Source organism: Phascolarctos cinereus, unplaced genomic scaffold (assembly GCF_003287225.1).
Source record: "Phascolarctos cinereus isolate Bilbo 61053 unplaced genomic scaffold, phaCin_HiC Scaffold_726;HRSCAF=1367, whole genome shotgun sequence".
In the NCBI taxonomy this organism is placed as follows: Eukaryota; Metazoa; Chordata; class Mammalia; order Diprotodontia; family Phascolarctidae; genus Phascolarctos; species Phascolarctos cinereus.
In genome coordinates, this window is record NW_027556098.1 from 361,810,602 (window position 1) to 361,831,276 (window position 20,675).

The window sequence follows — 20,675 nt, forward strand, 5'->3', positions numbered from 1 at the left end:
TCATTTGCATTAGAAGGCTCCTGTTTCTGGCCTCAGACACTTGACACCACATGATCCTGGGCAAGTGACTTGACCCTGATTGCCTCACCAAAAAGCAAAACAACCACCACCACCACAACATTGTGCCCCTACAAGAATCCTTTCCTGCTCCCCCTTAATGTTGGTGCCTTTCCTCTGAAATTATCCTCAATAGATCTTATTTTTTCCTACACAATTAAATGTCTCCCCAATCAGAACAAAGTATTCTCCAGGTGAAAGACTTTGTTTTTGCCTTTCTTTGTATACCCAGCCCCTAGCACTGCTTCTGGTGTATAGTAGGTACTTCATAAATGTTGTTTTGTTGATTTGTTTTCGGCAGTCACAGTTCCCACTTTCTGCCTTCCCTATCTAAATGCCAGAGCCACCTGTAATATCGCCTAACTCTGTTATCTCAGCATCCAGATTCCTTTTATGTGTTATTCTGTTCATCTCTCTCCCATTCTCTCTCTCTCTCTCTCTCTCTCTCTCTCTCTCTCTCTCTCTCTCTCTCACTCTCAGTCTCTTACTCTTTTTTGCTCAAAGCCAATAATTAAATCATAGTCATCAATCAGAATGCATGGCCATCTGTTGCTGTGGTTTCTGTTGGAACAAGCCTGGCTCTGCTTTGTCGTGTGTTACTAGGTGTTTGCTTGTTTCTGCTTTTCTCTTCCCAGCCCACGGGTGCCCCGGTAGCCTGGCTGAGTCCATAGATACAATATTTTAGGTTACACCTAGAGTCACAGAAATAGAGCGTGAAAAGACTTGAGTAAACAGAATGTGAGAACATAGAATGTCAGGACTGGTCAGGCTCCAAGTACATAGACAGGGAAAGCTGAAAGGGACCTTTTGATGTAGCAAAGGCCTGTCTACATTTACCATACTTACTCTTATTATACAGTCTGCTTACCGACACTTATGAGGCGGCTCTGTTCCCATTAGCTTTCCCTTCCAGCTCCACCAACTCCACCCAACACCTCACTATAACCCCCAGGGGCCATCTCCAGTCTTCCTGATCTATATCTCAACACTGGACCCAGATGGCTCTGGAGGAGAAAGTGAGGCTGGTGACTTTGTACAACCTCCCTCACTTAAATCCAGTTCACTTGCAAGTCGTGCCACCACCTTCCTGATGTCATGGTCCTCTTTGAGAACGAAGGACAAGCAACAGCAGCGGCACTGTGCTAACATCCTCAGGGAAAGTCTCCTGCACCTTCACCCCAACCACAGAATGTACAGAGCCGGAAGGGACCTCAGAGGCACCCTGAGCCTGCCTGAGAATCTGCCTCCATGCACCAGGGTACCCCATTCTTCCTACTACCCTACAACTGGGAGTTGGGAAGGAGGGAGTTAGAAATGGGAAGAGTAGGATGATGAGAAGAGAAGGGGAAATTTTTTGTGTGTGTGTGTGTGTGTGTGTGTGTGTGTGTGTGTGTGTGTGTTTAAACTTCATAGATTTTGAGGTCTTTTGATAACAAAAGCTTCCTAAACTGGGAAAAAATGGATGTGGACTAAAACTGGTCTGAGCACTGTTTTATGGCGGAGCAACTGATTTCTAAGTATCATGGAAAGAGCTTTGGACTTGAAGCCTGATGACCTGGGTTTAAATTCTGGTTCCACCACTTTCCAGGTGAGTAAATATGGGCAAGTCACTCTTGGGGACTGTGTTAAATGAGAAGGTGGGAATGGATAAGCTTACAGGTTCCTTGTATCTGGAAGAGCATATGATCCTGGGAAACCTTCCACCTTCCCCTGAGCCCTCCCCTCCTCATTTTATGAATCAAGAAACTAAAGCCAGGGGAGGGGAAATTACTCTGTCAAGGTCAAGTAGGTAGTAAGCGGCAGAACCCAAACTGCAGTCCAGGTTCTCAGATCCCAGATCCCAAGCTCATTCTGGGGAGAGACACTGCCCTGCCTGCTCCCTCCTGATCCCATCTACTCTTCAATGGGATCCAGCTGAGAGATCGCCTCTCCTTGGTTCGGGATTTGGGCATGGAATTGGCCCTGCCTTCTGTCCAGCCAGGAACAGCTGGGTCTTTATGCTCATTCTGGCTTCATGCCCAGGACAGACACTTGGGTTAGATTGTGCAGCAGGGGAGTCGGCTAAGGGACGTCAAGGGAATGAGACAGGCACTGTGGGATGGGAGGCAGCAGGTGGGACCTGCGTTCCCTGTGTACAAGATGGAATCATGAGGGCTGGGTGAGTGGAGCCAGGGTAGCTCTGAATGTCAATAACATTGATAGCTCCCATTTTGATAGTATACAAAGAGCTTTCCTCACAATGACCTGTGAGGCAGGCTTAGTCATTAACTCCATTTTGCAGATGAGAAATCCGAGACTCAGAGAAGAGGATCCAGCCTCCAGTCACACCCAATTCTTTGGAGGCCAGCATCCTTCCCACTCTTCTGCTCTGCCTTTTTCAGAAAGCCCCACTGCTGGCATGGCCAGGAGGACTATTGGGCTGCTGGGGGGGCCTGCTTCTCAGGTGCTGTCCGCCGGGGTGCCTGGGCCACGCCATAGGGGACGTGGGCAGCCACAGTGCCCATTTCCTGTGCCCCAGTCACATGGAACATCTGGTCATCAAAGAAGATATGTGGACGAATCTTTTCAAGCAGCGGACCTTTGGGGGCTCCGGCCAGGAACAGGGCCTCATCTGTCTCCAGGCCCCAACTGCGGAGGGTTTTCAGGGCACGAGCCCCTGAGCTCGCAGCGCTACGTGCTGTTACCAAGTAGGTGCGGATCGGGCACTCCATCCTCAGGCCTTTGGAGTAAAACTTCTTCTGCAGTCTCCCCAGCGCCTCTAAGAAACCCTTTAGGGGGCCCTGTGGGGAGAATGTGGAGGTGGCTCCATCTTTTACCTGACATGGGCAGGTTAAAGCCTCAATGATCCTCCCATTGCCCTGTGAGGGGAAAGGGTCTCAGTATGGGGAGAGGACTCAATACCAGGGATGGGTCTCGTTGTAGGGATGGGGGCTCAGTGATGGGCATGAGAGTTCAATGTAGGGATGGAGGGTCGCAGTGATAGGGAGGGGAGATCAGTGATGGGGATGGGGGCTCAGTGTAAGGATAGGGGCTCAGTGATGGGGTTGGGGGCTCAGTGTAAGGATAGGGACTCAGTGATGGGGATGGGCGCTCAGTGTAAGGATAAGGGCTCAATGATAGAGGCTCACTAATGAAGATGATAGATCAATGATGGGGATGGGGGCTCAGTGTAAGGATTGAGGAAGCTTGGTGATGGGGATGGGGACTCAGTGTAGGGATGGAGGGGGCTCAGTGATGGGGATGATAGATCATGGATGGAGGCTCAGTGTAAGGACAGAGGCTTAGGGATGGGGAGGAGAGATCAGTGATGGGCATGGGGACTCAGTATAAGGATTGGGACTCAGTGATGGGGATGGGAGTTCAGTGTAGGGATGGAGTGTCTCAGTGATAGGGAGGGGAGATCAGCAATGGGGATGGGGGCTCAGTGTAAGGATAGGGGCTCAGTGATAGAGGTTCAGTGATAAGGATGAGAGAGCAGTGATGGGGATGGGGACTCAGTATAAGGATAGGGGCTCAGAGATGGGGATGGGGGCTCAGTGTAAGGATAGGGGCTCAGTAATGGGGCTGGGGGCTCAGTGTAAGGATAGGGACTCAGTGATGGGGATGGGGGCTCAGTGTAAGGATAAGGGCTCAATGATAGAGGCTCACTAATGAAGATGATAGATCAATGATGGGGATGGGGGCTTAGTGTAGGGACTGAGGAGGCTTGGTGATGGGGATGGGGACTCAGTGATGGGAATGGAGACTCAGTGTAGGGATGGAGGGGGCTCAGTGATGGGGATGATAGATCATGGATGGAGGCTCAGTGTAAGGACAGAGGCTCAGGGATGGGGAGGAGAGATCAGCGATGGGCATGGGGACTCAGTATGAGGATAGGGACTCAGTGATGGGGATGGGGGATCAGTGTAGGGATGGAGTGGGCTCAGTGACGGAGATGATAGATCATGGATGGGGGCTCAGTGTAAGGATAGGGGCTCAATGTGGAGATGAGAGTGCTTGGTGAGTTCAGGCATATACCTGAGCCAGGGGCTTGTTCTCATATGTCTTCTCATGCTCAAAGAACATGTCAAGCCCGTGGGCCTTCACAATCTGCTCAGACTCATCAGAAAAGAGAACAGCATCTCCGTCAAATGCCACACGAAGCTGGCTCTGGGGCACTGCCACATCCTTGCTGGGGCTGAAGACAGTGGCAGCTGCAATCCCTTTGGGAAGAAACAAAGAAGAGGTATGGGACCAATCCCCCTCTAGGCTTGGGACCTGGTCTTCCCATACTTGGACTTTTAGACATCTCTGCTAATCACCTGGAGAGGCAGAAGGCATGCTGGGATGTGAATCAAGAAGCCAGAATTCTAGCCCTGGTCCCTCACTGGCACAGCAGAAAGAGACCAGTTTCTGGAGTCAGAGGATGTGGATTCAAATGTCACCTCTGATACTTACTACCTGTATGACCTTGGGCAATTCACTTAACTTCCCTGGGCTTCAGTTTTCAACTTTGTAAAATAAGAAAGCGGCCTCCCTATGATCCTATGTATATAAATAACTCACTCTCTCTGAGCCTGTTTCCTATTATATAAAATTAAAAGATTGGACTAAACCAGGAGTTCTTAACCTCCGATCTGTGAACCTGTTGTTGTTAATATTTTGATGACTGTATTTCAACATAATTGGTTTCCTCAATAATCTTATGTATTTCATTTTGTGCATTTAAAAACATGATTCTGAGAAGGGGTCCATAGGCTTCACCTTTGCCTAAGGAGTCCAGAACATAATAAAAGGTTGACAATCCTTGGTTTGGCTGGCCTCTGAGGTCTATTATAGCTCTGACGTGCCATGAGTCTAAGGTCATGATCTAATTTCTCAGTTCCAAGAGGAGATACCCAATCTATGCCTTGAAGGGTGGCCATGGACTAGGAATAGTGGGGTGGGGAGCTGAGGGGCATCCTCTATTGGAGCCCTCTGGTGCCACAACCACTCAGTATGATTGCAGCCAGCCTGCATCCAACCACTTGTGAAGGCTGAATGTGTCCTCTGCCCTTCAGAATGCCAGGTCTGTCCTGCCCTAAAAAACCTGAGAACGGAGGGGAAATTTCCCTTCTCCCTTGCCTGTTCCAGCCCAGATGGTGGTGTGTGTGTGTGTGTGTGTGTGTGTGTGTGTGTGTGTGTTCCTCCTCCTTCCCCCGCCCCCACTGTCCTAATTGGGAGCTGTCCCAAATAAACTACTGAGAGCCATGAGTGACCAAGTGATCCCAGGAAAGGAGGGTTCCCCTCAACAGGATCCTGATGGTCTCTACGCTGTAGACAAGCTGTGGGTGTCCAGCTCTCCAGATGGCTCTGGCCAAAGTTTCTCACAGCCCAGCCCCCACTGTTCTCAGAATCTTGGGGCAATGAAGCAAGGGCTTGCCTGACATATGTCTCTCTCACTCTGGACAGTTCATATTTGGGCCATGCTGAGGAATGGGTGGGGGAGGGGAGCATGTATTGGGATCCCTGAGCTATCCTTCCCCACGAGATGGAGTCTCTGGAAGGACTCCTGGTCCTGTGGCCAGACCCTGAGGGCTCCCAGCCCTAGCCCAGGCTCAGTGCTATTAACAGAGAGGCAGAGGAGAGTCAGTCTTATCACCCGGGCAGAACAGAGCCCAGACTCACAGAATGCCAGAATGTCAGAGCTGGAAAGGTCACTAGAATTGGGGGCTTTAGAACAGAGGATATTAAAGATGGAGGGCCCATAGAATAAGGAATGTCTGAGATGGCAGGAATCTTAGCACCCAGAGTATCAGTGGTAGGAGGGACCCTAGAGAATTGGCTTAACTAGAAGGGAGCTCAGAACAAAGAACATTAGAGCTAAAGGGGTCCTGAGAACATAGAACTGGAAAAGTACATGGAGAATGTCAGAATCATAAGGGAACTTTTTTTTCAGACAGGGAAACTGAGGCTCCTACTGGGAAGGAGCTAGGTCCAGGTCACCTCAGCAAGTTTATTTCCAGGAATATCCCCACCCTGTTTGTGCTCCTTTGGCCATATTCCATTTACCAGTGTCCCTCCTGCAATGTGATGCAAGCACTGACATTATCCCTTCTAGAACTTTCTGGTGTCTAGTTCCTCAGGCATAGCTGAGAGATTCTGTGCCATCCCCAGGGGGCTCCAGCTCCTGCTGAGATTGGGGGATGGGGGAGATGACTGCAGGGGATTTATGCACACTAGTCTATACCATGCTTTGGGTTTCCATGGAAACCAGAAGCTCCACTTCCTGGGATCTTATCCATCTAAATACAGTAAGAACAAATCCACAGAGAACCCAGAATGACCTGGGTTCAAGTTGTGACTTTGACACTCATTAGTTGTGTGACTCCATCACAAAGCCTGGGGGAAATTACTTCCCTCAATGAACCTTAGTTCTCTCGTCTTTAAAATGAGACTAATAACACTTGTATGACCTACCTCTCAGAGATATTATGAGAAGAGTATTTGTAAGTAGTAAAAAGATATCCATGGGGGCAGCTAGGTGGTGCAACGAATAGAGAGCTTGGCCTGGAGTCAGGAAGATCTGAGTTCAAATCTCCTCATATACTTACTAGCTGTGTGACCCTGGGCAAGTCACTTAACCCTGTTTGCCTCACTTTTCTCATCTGTTAAATAAGCTGGAGAAAGGAAATGACAGACCACTTCAGTATCTCTGCCAAGAAAACCCCAAATGGGGTCATGAAGAGTTGGACACTACTAGAAATGACTGAAGAAAAAAAAGTATACATAGTATCCCCAAGACTTTTGGGACACCCTGTATAAACAGGAGTAACTGTTGGTATTATTGGAAAACTCCGTTTCAGCCCCACATCCCAGAGAGTACCCTCCCCACCTCGGTCATCATGGTAACCAAGAACACAACACCAGGCTCTGTATTGTGCAGGACCCTCCCTCAGCAGTCTCTGTCCAGGGTTTTCTCTATTCTCCTGAGACTTCCTGGCACCCCTGGCCCATCCCCTTCCCTGCCCCAGACTCACCCTCTCCAATGGCTTCACTCACTTTCTCTGCATCAGAGGACAGGTAGAGGTTGGTGTGGTAGGCCTTCAGGTAGCAGATTGGGCTGTTTCCCCCAGTCATGCAGAACCTCTCAATGAACAGGTCTAGGGAAAAGGGTTAGAAGGGAAACTGAGGCCAAGCTAGTTAGCATCAAGCAGGCCTAATCAGCCCCACCTGGTCATAAAATAAAGTCATGGTCAAATTTCAGGACCTCATGACCAAATCTAATGGGTAGGTGCCACCATCTTGGCTCCATTGTCCATGGGCTATTTGGTGCAGGGTATCCTGTTGGGTAGAGGGAGGAAAGAAAGGCTAGCACAGAGGTTCCACATATAGAAGATGCCCAATAAGTGACCCATGTTGGGTAAATACCACCTTTCTCCTGATGGCCTCTCCTTCTAGGAGGCAGCATGGTGTAGTGGTAAGGATACAGAAAAAAGATTTATGTTCAAATCTAGACCCTGAGGTTAGATAATCTAGACAAGTCTAAACAAGCTTACTAGTATGATCTTGGATAAGTCATTGACCTTCTGTGGGCTTCAGTTTCTTCTTCAATAAAATGGGGTGCCAACCTCATAGGGATATCACAATGATCAAATGTGATAATAGATTGAAAGTGCTTTGTAAACATGAATAAAAGTTTACAAAACATGAGCTGCTATTATTATTGGATGAGGCTTTGGGGAAAAGGGTTGGGCCCAAACTGACAAATGTGTAAAGATCAGACTGCCCCCTTGTCCTTGCAGGGTAAGGCTTTGAAATGACCCCAGGGCACTTTGGGGGAATTGCATGCAGTTACAGAGTATTACCATGTGTAACCATATAATGATGTCCTATTACCCTCCTGAGAGCACTGTGGGAGATGGGTGGGGTCATGCTAATATGACGGGCTCCAGGACCTTATTTATCTTGTTCTGTCAAGGTCATTGTCACTGGAAGCCATAGATGGCCATAGGCAGGTCATTTAACTCCCACTTCTGGGGTTTTAACAACAGTAACTCACATTTATAGAAATGCTTTAAAGTTTACAAAGCCCTTTATAGATTTCATCTCCCTATAAGGTGGATGCTACCATTATCCTCATTGTACAGATGAGGAAACTGAGGCTGTGAGAGCTTAAATGACTTGCTCAGGGTCACCCAGAGAATAAATGTCAGAGACAAGATTTGAACCCAGTCCTTTCTGACTCTGAGTCTAGTACTCTTCACAGTCATGATGTCTCTTTAAGACATTTTTTTTAAGGCAATGGGATTAAGTGATCTGCCCAGGGTCACACAGCTAGTAAGTGTCTGAGGCTGAATTTGAACTCAGGTCCTCCTGACTCCAGGGCTAGTGCTCTATCCACTGCACCACCTAGTTGCCCCTCTTTAAGACTTTTAAAGTTTTTTTCTTCCCCACTATGTTATGAGACATGATTATCCCCATTTTACAGAGGAGAAAACTAAGCCCCAGAAAGATTATCATCATTAGTATTACATGTTATAAGACCCCTCCTAGATCTGACATTCTATGTTTTAAGGACCCTTCTAGCTCTAACCTTCTAAGTTCTGAGATCCTTCCCAGTTCTGGCCTTCTATGATGTAGGGGCCTTCTAGGTCTAATATTAACAACATCAGTAAGAACAAGTCACATTCATACGGTACTTCCAGGTTTGCAGTGTGCTTTTCTCATGACAATCCTTTGAGGTAGACAGCATAAGGATGATAATCCCCATTCTACAGATGAAGAAAGTGAGGTCCTGGGAGAGTGCGTGACTTGCCCATGATTACACAGCTAGTAAGTGTCAGCGTTGGACTCAGACCCAACAAGGCTCTCTTGAATACAAGTCTGGCACTTGTATCCTGTTCTGCTACAGTCTAAACCTTCCATCTTCTACAATCTCAGGTCACTTCTACCGGGGAGTGACATTCCACATTCTCAGGTCACAGAATTGGCAAATCACAGATTTGGAAGGGTCTTCAGGGACCTGAGTGAAGTTCCTCTTTATAATATCTTCAATAAAGGGCCATTCAGCATCTGACGGGGAGAATGTTTACATTCTGGGACCAGCTTTGGACAGCATCATTGATATTCTGACATCCTTCCCAGTTCTGTGTGCTATGGTCCTTTACCTCTCTAATGTTCTGTGTTCTACAGTTTATTCAAAGATCCCTTCCAGATCCCATTATTCTATATTTGTAGAGCAAATCTAGAGAAAAGAGCCTTGACTCCTAACAGTGCGAGTACCCCATCATTCTGTTTCCTTGAACAGAATATAACCCTTACCCTAATTCTCTCAAACCCTACTCTAATGTCCCTTTTTTACTTTCTCAACATTCTGTCTAACTTAGAGATCTCATCCCATGGGTTCAATGATCACCTCTATACAGATGACTTCTCAATCTACAGATACAACCTTTCTTCTGGGCATCACCAAAAAGCCTGTTATCACCTATTTTATCCCTGAAAGCCCACTGGTCTTTTCTTCCTAGATGTCTCTGGATGTCATCTCAAACTCAGTATTTCCAGAGCAAATCTCATTATCTTCCATACATGTGCAGGCACACACATAACACACATTGGGATCCTTCTCTAAGCTTCCCTATCTCTGTCAAGGGCACCATTAATTTTCCACACACCCAGGTTCACAATTTCAGAGTCATCTCAACTCTTCCCTCTCTCTCAGTTCCCATGGTCAATCAGTTGCTAATTCTTTTTGCTTCTATCCCTACATCACTTCTCATCATATTCATCCCCTTCTTATATTAATATGGCCACTACCCTTGTTCAGACCCTCATCACCTGTTCCCTGAACTATTGCAACTGCCTACTAATTGGACTTCCATTTTCCAGTTCCCCTCTAATCCATTCTCCACATAGCTGTCAAAACAATCTTCCTAAAAGCACAGGTTTGACAATGTCACTCCCTTTACTCAAGAAATATTAGTGGTTCCCAATTTTTTTCTGGAACATACTTAAGGTGGCCTAAGGTTGGTATTTAAAACTTCTCACAGTCCGGCTCAAGTCCACCTTTTCAGATGTACCACTCCACTTCTATGGTCCAACCAAACTAACTTATTTGCTATTCATTGAACTCAGTCCCTAATCTCCCACCTCCATGCCTTTGCATACCTGGAATAAACTTCCTCCTCCCATCTGGCCTCTTAGAATCCTTAACTTCCTCCAAGGCTCAGATCATGTACCATCTGCTATGGAAAACCTTCCACAATCCCTTTTGATTATTCTTGCTCTGTCCTTTCTCCTCAAATTATCCTGTACATACTTGGTTTTGTTGTGTGTTCCCTCTTCTCCCACATCCTGGAGCAGAAGGGAGACAGGAATTGTTTTTCACTCTGTGTTTGTATCTCTGTGCCTGGCGTAGCTCCTAGAGCACAGCAGGGGCTCCATTCATGCTTTCTGCACGGGATGGTTTGTGGGGGGGTCTCTTGTCCTGACTACATTTCCTCCCCCATACTTACTGTAGTGGTTGATGCTGTTGATTAGCCGGACCCCAACCTGGGCATGGTTGTTGGTCATGAGAACGATGTCGAAAAGGTCCTCACTGTCAGGATACAGCTCCCGAAGCCGGCTGTTCACAGCCTCCAGAGCCTGGGCAGGGAGAGGGAGAGCATGTAGCCGAACCCATAGAGCCTCCTTGCACCTCAAGGAGCTACTCAGCTTATTTCATATTCCACAGAAGAGGGAATAAACCTTCCCACTAAGGTGATAATAAACACAGGGTCATCCCAGCTGCTCCCTAACCTCCAGATCCCACTCTAGTCACACTAGGGAGAATCACTCAAATCCTAGGCCTGTGAGCTTTCCCACAGCAAGTGGCACCCCACAACTGACCCTTCCCCCCCAAACCCTTCCAAACAAAACCCAATCTGCTTATTCTGTCCTGAAAGTGCCTCCATAACCTTCCTCCATTACCTAGTCCAGACCAGTTTTTGCTGTGAATTTTCCCAAGGTCTAAACTCTAAAATTGGAATGCATTGCTTCCTCTATCTGTTCTCGACTTTATTCCCCCTGTGAGGTACTTGTTAGGTTACAGAAGTGTCTTGTGAGATTTCCTTAGCTGGTCTCCCAGGGCCTCCCACATGGGATTCTAGGAGAGCAGCATCCTTCCTATTGCACAAAAAGAAAACCAGAGATCTAGAGGGAATAAGCAAAATGTCATGTCCAAGGTCACACAGGAAGTCTTGGTAAGGAGTATCCCCCTGGGTAAGGAGTATCAGAAGATCCCTCCGCATCCCTCCCTCTCTGTGTCCTGTGGGCATCATAAAATGAACGCTCTGTGAAGCCTTCCCTAACCTCTGTCCCTCCCCACCTCCCCACAACTTTGTCCTTCCAATCTCACACTTTTTTGGTGTCTCTCCAATGCACTTATCATGTAATCGTGGGCATTATGGTTACCTGTGTTTGTGTTTTATGCTCCTGCTACAGCGTGAGCTCCCTGAGGGCAGGGTTTATGTCTTAGCTACACCAGTATCTCTTCCCAAAACCCCACACAGGGCTCTTCACACTAAGCATTTAATAAACATTTGTTGAACAGACACTGGAGAATTATCTATCTAGTCCAATCATCTCATTTTCTAGAACAGGGAACTGAGACCCAGAGAAAGGAAATTATTTTCCCAGTTATACAAATGGTAAGTAGCCAAGCCAAGATTTAAACTCTTATCTGCTGATGCCAAATTCAGTGCTCTTCCATCTTTATTGGTGGCTTGGATGGAGGCACAGAGAGTACATTTATTATGATCATTATTATTCTCTGTAGAAGAAACAAGGTTAAAATGTTGGGCTCAGGATTGAGTGCCACATTTTAGGAAGTACATAAAAAAGCAGGATTGTATCTACAAGAGGACAACCAGGAAGGTAAGAAGTTTGGGGACTACACCATAAGAGGATGTGTGGAAGAAACTAGGGATGACTTAGCGGTGATGTGATTACTGTCTTTGGATATGTGGAGGGTGCTGTAGAAGGCTTCTTCTGCTTGGTCACAGAGGGCAGAACTAGAAGAAATGAGGGGATTTTCAGAGAGTAAGATTTAGACTTGATGAAAGGAAAACCATGCTAGCTAATAGAGTTCCCAGATGGATACAGTGGATGGATACAGTTACTAGGTGGCACAGAAGAAACTGGACCTGGAATCAGGAAGTTGTTCAGTTATTTTTCAGCCATGTCTGACTCTTTGTGACCCCTTTGGGGGTTTTCTTGACAAAGATACTGGAGTGGTTTGCCATTTCCTTCTCATTTTACAGATGAGGAAACTGAGGCAAATAGGGTGAAGTGACCCAGCTAGTAAGTATCTCAGGCCAGATTTGAACTCAGGAAGATGAGTCTTCCTAATTCCATGCCCAGTTCTCTATCCACTGAGCCACCTAGCTGCCCCTAGTCAGGAAAACCTGAGTTCAAATCTCAGCCTCAGACACTTACTAGCTGGGTGACTCTGGGCAGGTCATTTAACTTCAGCTTCCTCTTCTGTAAAATGGGGGACATAATAATACCTACCTCCCAGGATTATTGTAAGACTCAAATGTGATAATATTTGTGAAGCACTTTGCAAACCTTAAAGCTCCGTATGAATGATAGCTCTTATTATGAATGGTCCTAGGAGTGGGCAAGAGGTCTTCAAGCCAAGGCTGGGTGGCCGCTTGCTGATGGTGTCATATTTCAGTGCTCTGATTTGTGGGTGGTCTCTCTAACGAGGTCTGCCCACGATATCATAGAAGGGGCTAAATGGAGTTTGGCAGGGGCAGGAGTGGGGGGAGCGTTGGAGGTAGCTGATACTGGCTTCTGAGAGCCAGTTATGAAATCTTCAGTGTGAGTGTGTATACCTAGGGAACCGGCAACACTACTGAGTTGGGCTCAATGTGTTGTTTTGTTGATTGTCTGGCCCTAAGGAATTGATGGAGAAATTGTTAATACTAATGCAGATTAAGCTTTGGAGTGTGCCAAGTACGCAGTTTTCCCTCAGAGAGTTGGTTGTTAGACGTTTCTCAGCACACCACTGACTTAGAGGTTCCTTTGGCTGCTCGGTGTTCAAATCAGACTGGAATTCCCTTTGTATCCTCCACACATGCAGCCTTGTGTGCCTTCCCGCAAGCTGTCCCTTATCCACAGATTTCTTTTGTTGTTTAGGCCTTTAGTTGTTTGGTCTTCTTGACTCCAGGCCCAGCACCCCATCCCTTGTGCCACCTAGCTGCCCATAGCTATAGAATGCCTTCCCTATTCCTCTTTGCCTTTTAAATTCCAACCATCTTTTTTTTTTTTGGCTTTGTTTTGTTTTTTGGGTTTTTTTCCTAGGCAGTGGGGCTAAGTGACTTGTCCAGGGTCACACAGCTAGTAAGTGTCAAGTGTCCGAGGTCAGATTTGAAATCAGGTCCTCCTGACTCTAGGGCCAGTGCTCTATCCACTGTGCCACCCAGCTGCCCCCCCAATCATCATTTAAAGTTCAATTCAAATGCCACCTTTTCCAAGAAGGCCTCTTTCACCTCACCTTGGATTGAATGACCTGGAACCTCACAACATATTTGGCATCTCTCTAATGGATACATCATGTGATATTATGCATTGAAATAACCTTCCACTGACTTCCTCCTCTGCTATCTTGTCATAGTACGGAGCTGCCTCTGGCCTCTCAAAGCACAAGCTCTTGTAGGTGCCACCAAGATGGAAAGGCTTTGAGTACTGATCCAATGAGAGACTGGATCTGCCACCCAAGAACCAGTCTAGCTCAATGGAAGGATGTCCCACCTACACCTGTGGGCTGCCTGCAAGGTGATTCATCTTTTGGCAATAGTAATTCATGAAAGCTGTCCAGTAGACAGCATAAAGGGGTTAGGCTATTTGCCCATAGATGATCTATAGAGTTGACTCACTCATCATGAAGCAATGAAAGGATGTGTTTCATTATCCATTGTCTTTCATTAGACTTTGCACTCTATGAGGGCAAGTATCCTATCTTATTTAATTTTTTTTTATCTCCAGTGCCTAGCACAAGGCTTTGCACACAGTAGGTGATTAATAAATGTTGGTTGCACAGATAGGCCTCAGTTTCCTCCTTTGTAAAATGACCGCATTGGACGAGATGATCTCTAGGATCCTTCCAGCTCTAAATTCTAGGATCCTAAGAATTAACCCTTCCTGCCAATCTACATTGTGGGACTACATTGTCAGGCTGGGCAAAGATGGGAGAAGGGAGGAATGAGCTGGACTTATCCACACTTACCCTCACAAAGGGGAAAGCAGGCCCCGGGCTGAGTGGTTCATTTTCGTGCTCTAGCTGGTACCGAACATACTCCTCCACTCCCTTCTCCTTGTAGATGCGCTGCTCCTCCTCCATTCGGAAGAGGGCCCTCGACGACACAGCAATGGTGATGGCATTTTGGGGTTTAGGCTGCAGAGAAAGGGAGAGAAAGTAACTCACTGGCTACAGAGCCCTCCTGGGTGCTGCTGGGAAGACAGAGGGAGGACAGGGCACAATCATTCCCATGGGAAACTCTCAGCAGAGGGAGGAGCAAGACTGTGCCCTCAGGGAACCCCAGTATAGTAGTAGATATAACCCTGCTCTTCTGAAATGGAAACATAGCCCTTTCCTCCAGGATCCTGGCCACCCCATCCCCCACCCCCCCATCCAAGGAAGAGGTATTATCTCTTCTACCCTAAAGGGGGGAAATGACCACAGCGTCTTCCTTCAGGCAGTTAGGCGACACAGTGGAGAGAGAGCCATCTGGAGTAAGGAAGACTTGAGTTCAAATGTGCACTTAGACACTTACTAGCTATATGATCCTGGGCAAGTCATTTAGCCCCTGTCTGCCTCAGTTTCCTCAACTGTAAAGTGGGTATAATAATAGCACCTACTTCCCAGGGTTGTTGCAAGGATCAAATAAGATAATATTTGTAGAAAGTGCTTAGCATAGTGTTTAGCACATAGTAGGCGTGATGTGAATGCTAATTTACTTTCTCCTCTTATCTCAAAGAAGGCATTAGTCCTGGCCTCAGGGAGCCCCAAGTTTGAAGTACCTCTACTCTCTTCAAGCTAAGATAATAATCAGCATTTAGCTAATGCTTTAAAGTTTGCTAAACACTTTACCATTGTAATCTCATTTTAACCTCTCAGCAACCCTGGGAGATAGGTGTTATTATTATTCCAATTATACATATGAGGAAACTGAGGAAGGTTACATGACTTGCCCAGGGTCTCAAAATTAATAAGTGTCTGAGGCAGGGTTTGAACTCAGGTATTTCTGATTCCAAGTCAGGCACGCTATCCACAAGACCATTTAACTGCCTCTAGAAGGGCAATATCTGCTCAGACTCAGGGTTCCCTGAGGTCAGGATCCCATCTCCTCCTTCCTAATCTGGGACTCCCAGGCTCCCCTTCAGTGCAGTCTGATGTAGAGCAAAGAACACAGACACAATACATATTTACACACAGAGGCACGTATATGCACAGAAGAGGTACTAACAAGCATAAACTATACCAATTTATGTAACACTTTGAGCCTTACAAAGCACTTTTTCTTATAGCAGTCCTATGGAATAGGTTGTACATGTATTATCTTCATTTTGTAGAGGAGGAAACTTAGGGAGGTGAGAGAATTTGTCCAGAGTCACATAACTTTTAATTTTGCTTTAAATTACTGTCTTCTCATGTATAATGGGTATCATATGCCTTCTCAATGAGTAGGGGAGGAACAGAAAGGAGGGGGAGAATTTAGAACTCAAAATTTTAAAATGCATGTTAAAAAAGAAAAAGAATAAAAAAAAGAATTACTGTGTTCTCTGGCTGGTTGATAAAACTAAATACACTGGTGGGGGGCTCATAAGCTATGGTTTTGATGCAGAAAGTGCCTGAACCCATGATGAGTTTTTTGGGGGTCCACATGTGAAGGGATGCACAGATGCCACATATACACACATATATTCATACATCTACAAAAATGCATACATACATACACACACACACACACACACACACATATATCACTTGGTTGCTTTTTCTCCGTCTCTGTCTGTCTTTGTCTCTGTCTTTCTATCTCTACTCAAGCACCATAAGAGGCTGGTTTGGGGAAGAGAATATCCTGAAAAGCTGCTTTTCTAATGACAACACAATGAGGAGAGGGGAAAGGAAGGAAGGAGGAAGATGGATCAATAGTCTGAAGGGATGTCAAGGCCCCTGTTCTCCCTGACCCTGTCCAGGCTGGCTGGTCCCAGATGGCCTCTTGGTCACTCTCTGGGAGGTAGGCTATGCTCCAAACCATCTCTTGCTTTGACTATACCTGGGGTCTCACTGTCCTTTCTTACCATACCCCAAGTATAAGAATTCTTTGTAACAGTCCTTGGAAGGAAGGTTAAGGTCCACTCTCCATTTACCTTTCTTCTGAAATTCCTCCCAGAGGTAGCTGAGAAAGGGTAAAGTCAGGACTGTAGGTCAAAACAAGGTCTTGGCCTGGGCCACGAATTTGTGGAGACAGGAGGATATTCCATTTACCCAGGATTGGACTTGGGGGCTCTCTGGTAAGGTAGAAGGGAAGGGGTTGATGGCAACAAGGGCCCCAGAATCTTCCCCTCAGGGCTGGGGTGGGGGGAGAAAAGTGAAGCGGGGGTAGGGCATCAGAAACTAGAGTGGGGTGCTTTGGAGGGAAAGGGACACCTAGTGTCGTATGAAGTTCCCAAGTCAGGGAGTCCTGGGGGACAGCACTGGCTAGGAGCCCAGAAGGTTGAGTTCTTGGGAAGTCTACTGAAGCCCTAGCTGTGGGTCCTCCAGGAGCCCCAGCTTAGTAGGGCTGACCCAAGAGGAGTTCCAGGGTCAGGGTCAGGTTAGGGCAGTGTTTACCCTGAGAGCTGCCTCCACAGAGGAGAGCAGAGGGGACAGGGGGACATACTCTTGGCTCCTCCAAGTCCCTGAATGCTGGACAGCCCTTAATCTCTTATCTGTTCCTGCTCAACATCTGACTGACAACAGCAAATTGTCTTCAATTTGGACCGCATTCAGAGGATCAATCAATTAGTCAGTCAATAAACATTTATTAAGTGCCTACTATGTGCCAGGCACTGTGCTAAGCACTGGAGATGCAAAAAGAGGCAAAAGAGAGTCCCTGCCCTCAAGGAGCTCACAATCTAACAGGGGAGACAATGAGCAAACAGATATGTGCAAACAGGCTCTATACAGGATAAATAGGAAGTAATTAAAAGGGCAAGGCACAAGAATTAGGAAGGGTTGGGAAGGGCAAAGGAAAGGTAGAAGATGAGATTTTAATTAGGAATTGAAGGAAGCCAGGGAATCCAGGATGTTCAAGGAATGGAGGACAGCCAGAAAAAATGCCCCAGAGCTACAAGTTGGAGTGTTTTGTTGAAGGGGCAGTAAGAAAGTCAGTGTCACTAGATCAAAGTGTATGAATCAGAAGACTAGAAGGGGGTGAGTGGGCTAGGTTAGGAAGGGCTTTGGACTGCAAACAGAGGATTTTATATTTGATCCTGAAGGCAATGGGGAGCCAATGAAGTCTATTGAGGAGGAAGATGCCATGGTCAGACCTGTACTTTAGGAAAATCACTTTGGCAGCTAAATGGAGAGTGGACTGGAGTGGTGAAAGGTGAGGCAGGCAGACCCACCAGCAGGCTTTTGTAACAGTCTAATCATAAGGCGATGAGAGTCAGCACCAGGGTGGTGGCAGTGTCAGAACAGAGAAGGGGGTGCATTTGGAGAGATGTTGAAAAGAAGAAATTGATAAGCCTTGGCAACAGCTTAGATATGGGAAGGGGGTGGTGAGAGATGGTAAGGAATCCTGAATGACTCCAAGGTTGTGAGCCTGAGGGACTGGGAGGATGGTGTGGACCTCTACAGTAATAGGGAAGGTAGTAAGGGGAGGGTAGGATTTAGGAGGAAAGCTAATGAGTTCAGTTTTGAACGTGTTGAATTTGAGTGGTCTGAAAGGCAGATGGAGATGTGAGATTGGAGGCCAGCAGAGAGGTTAAGGCAGGATAGGTAGATCTGAGGATCATCAGCATAAAGATGGTCATTAAATCCACGGGAGCTGATGAGATCTCCAAGTGAAGTAGCATAGAGTGAGAAGAGAAGAGGGCCCAGGACAGAGAGCCCTGAGGGACACCCATAGTTATTGGGCATGACTTGGATGAAGATGCAGTAAAGGAGACAGAGAGGAAGAGGTCAGATAGGTAAGAGAAGAACCAGGAGAACATGGTGTCCTGAAAACCTGGCGGGAAGAGAATATCAAGGACGAGAGAATGATCAGCAGTGTCACAGGCTTAGAAGAAATCAAGAATAGGACTGAGAAAAGGCCACTGGATTTGGCAATTAAGAGACCACTGGTGACTTTGGAGAGAGCAGCTTTAGTGGAATGATGAGGTCAGAAGCTGGATTGTAAGGGGTTAAGAAGGAATGAGAGGCGAGAAGGTGGAGAATCTATTATAGAGGCCTTTTCAAGGAGTTTGACCACAAGGTCAGAGGAGACAGAGGATGATAGTGGGGCTAGAAAGCTTAAGTTCGGTGTTTTGAGGATGGGAGAGACATGGGCGTGTTTGTAGGCAGCAGGCAAGGCGCCAACAGACAGGGCTACTCAGTCTCTCCTCCAGAGCATGGAAGCAGGCTTGACTTAGATAGACTGGATTCCAGTATTGCATCTGCCATTTACTCTATGAGCCTATCAATTCAACTCCATTTCTTCGTTTGTAGAACAAGATAGTTGGGCTAATTATGCCTAAGGTCCCTGCCAGCTCTAAATCAGAGGATAAATTTGTCTGTCCAACAGTCTGAGGCCCTCCCTTCCTCCCTAGCCCCCCTGCCTAAATGTCAGTGCCCCCATGTTCCACCAGGTCCATCCAGCTCTAGAGACTTGGGGTAAGCAGTCTGGAATGAGAATGTCAATGGTTAGAGCTCCCCATGATCCAGGACAGGGGAGCCTCAGGTCCTACACTCCGGAGAGCCCACAGCCACGAGTCTGGACAGGGAAGCCACCCTCCATTCCATTCATTTAGATTTAATTCAGTTGGATAAACACGTGCTTTGAGACCCAACAGCAAGAAGCCGGCTTGTCACCAGGGGCTAGGGGATCATCGGAGGAGGGGGAGGGCATTCTGATGGGGAAGAGGAGACGCACAAAGCCCAGGCCAGAACTGAAATAAACACCCAGTCCCTGCCAGAGACTGGGAGGGACAAAAGGGGAGGGAGAGGAGGAGGAGGAGGAGGAGGAGGAGGAGGAGGAGGAGGAGAGAGGGGAGGGCAGGGGAGGGAGAGAAGCAGTGATTTCACTCTAGCAGATTTTCTGACTGGGGAACGAGGATCCTTCCATCTCCCAGTCCCTCTGTCCCTCCCTCATCAGGGTTTGGGGTCCCCTTCTCCCTGGCTCACACAGGGCTACATCTTACCGATTTGGGCTTCTTTTTTGGTGCCAGGTTGTCATAGAAAGTCTTGGCTTCCTGCCAGTTTGGCGGTTTCCCCCCGGACTCTGGGGTCCCCAAGGGCCCCTGAGGCCCAGAATCCATGCGAAGTGGCCAAAGGAATCTAGAGGAGGAGTGTGAGAAGAGCAGAAGAGAAGGGGGAGGAGAAGGGGAAGAGGAGAAGGAATAAAGGAAGAGAGAAGAGGCGGGGAGAGGAGGTAGGAAGAAAGGAAGAGGAGGAAGAGAAGGGGAGAGAGCGCAGAGGGGGAGCTGAAGAGGAAGGCGGACAAGCCCTGGTCTGGACCCAAAGCCAGCTGCTCTGTCCCAGGGATGGCTAGAAAGGTTGCTCAGTAGCAAAGCAGCCCGTGGTGACAGGAGGGAGGGAGGGAGGGAGGAGCTGCTTTATTTGGGGGGGGGCAGGATCTGGGCGCTTGCGCACCCAACGGGGGTGGGGGGCGGGGGGGTGGTGTCTCCTCCCTGGTGGGCTCCAGCCTCCTGTCGTCCTGCAATGGGAGATATGTAAGGGCATATACAATATATAAACACATAGGGATTGCAGGTATATACACAGAAACGTATGTCCATATACACACATATAGACACATGACACATGTATCGTGTAGGTATATACACATTCGGGCATATGTGTATGCAATGCAATATACATGCATGCATAATATATGCACGTACACGTATATGCATATCTATACATTTGTAGGCACACACAATCTATATGTCTGTAAGGCCAGCCTCCCTCCTGCCCCTCTCTCCCCCTAGGAAGCCTGGAGCTGTTCTAATCTGGGCAACTGAAGGACCCCCTCCACCCTCTCACCCTATCCTTCCAAGGACACATGTCCTTCCCAGCCTGAGGGAACAGCTGGGGGAGGGGGAGGCAGAGTGGGAGGGGCAGAAGAAGGGGAGGAAGCGGGAATTGGAGGGTTAGGACCCTCTATCTCGAGCCTTCGGGGAGGTGGGGGAAATCCTCAGGGGAAGGGAGGGAGCTGACTGGGGAATATATTTTAGATGTCCCCCCTTCCCCCCTTGCCGGGCAACACCAGGGCCCCTGGCCTGTGTCCCAGAGAACTGGCAGAAGCAGCTGGGGGTGGGGGGGGTGGACCTAATCGGAGGGGTCAGAGCTGAACCCTGGGATCTGAGCCCAGGAGAGCAGGACTAAAGGACTGCAGCTTTTTAAGGTCTGGTGTGGAGAGCTCAGTCAC

General features: G+C 47.6%; 1 protein-coding gene across 1 annotated transcript; it reads right to left on the reverse strand.

Moving 5' to 3' along the window:
* Positions 1-467: 467 nt before the first annotated feature.
* NT5C1A (5'-nucleotidase, cytosolic IA) lies at positions 468-19,821 on the reverse strand. The gene is made up of 6 exons (XM_020983587.2): positions 19,447-19,821; positions 14,288-14,455; positions 10,533-10,662; positions 7,056-7,178; positions 4,075-4,259; positions 468-2,837 (listed from the first exon to the last, which is right to left on the reverse strand). Exons 1-6 carry the CDS (start codon positions 19,561-19,563, stop codon positions 2,469-2,471), a joined length of 1,092 nt encoding a protein of 363 aa, XP_020839246.1. The 5' UTR covers positions 19,564-19,821; the 3' UTR covers positions 468-2,468.
* Between the last annotated feature and the right edge of the window lie 854 nt (positions 19,822-20,675).

Coding starts and splice junctions, on each gene's coding strand:
- NT5C1A (XM_020983587.2), bottom strand. CDS start 19,563: ATGGATTCTGGGCCTCAGGGGCCCTTGGGGACCCCAGAGTCCGGGGGG. Junction 4,260..7,055: donor GAGTGAAGCCATTGGAGAGG/GTGAGTCTGGGG, acceptor TTCTTCCCAAAG/GGATTGCAGCTGCCACTGTC. Junction 2,838..4,074: donor AGAACAAGCCCCTGGCTCAG/GTATATGCCTGA, acceptor TTCTCCCCACAG/GGCCCCCTAAAGGGTTTCTT.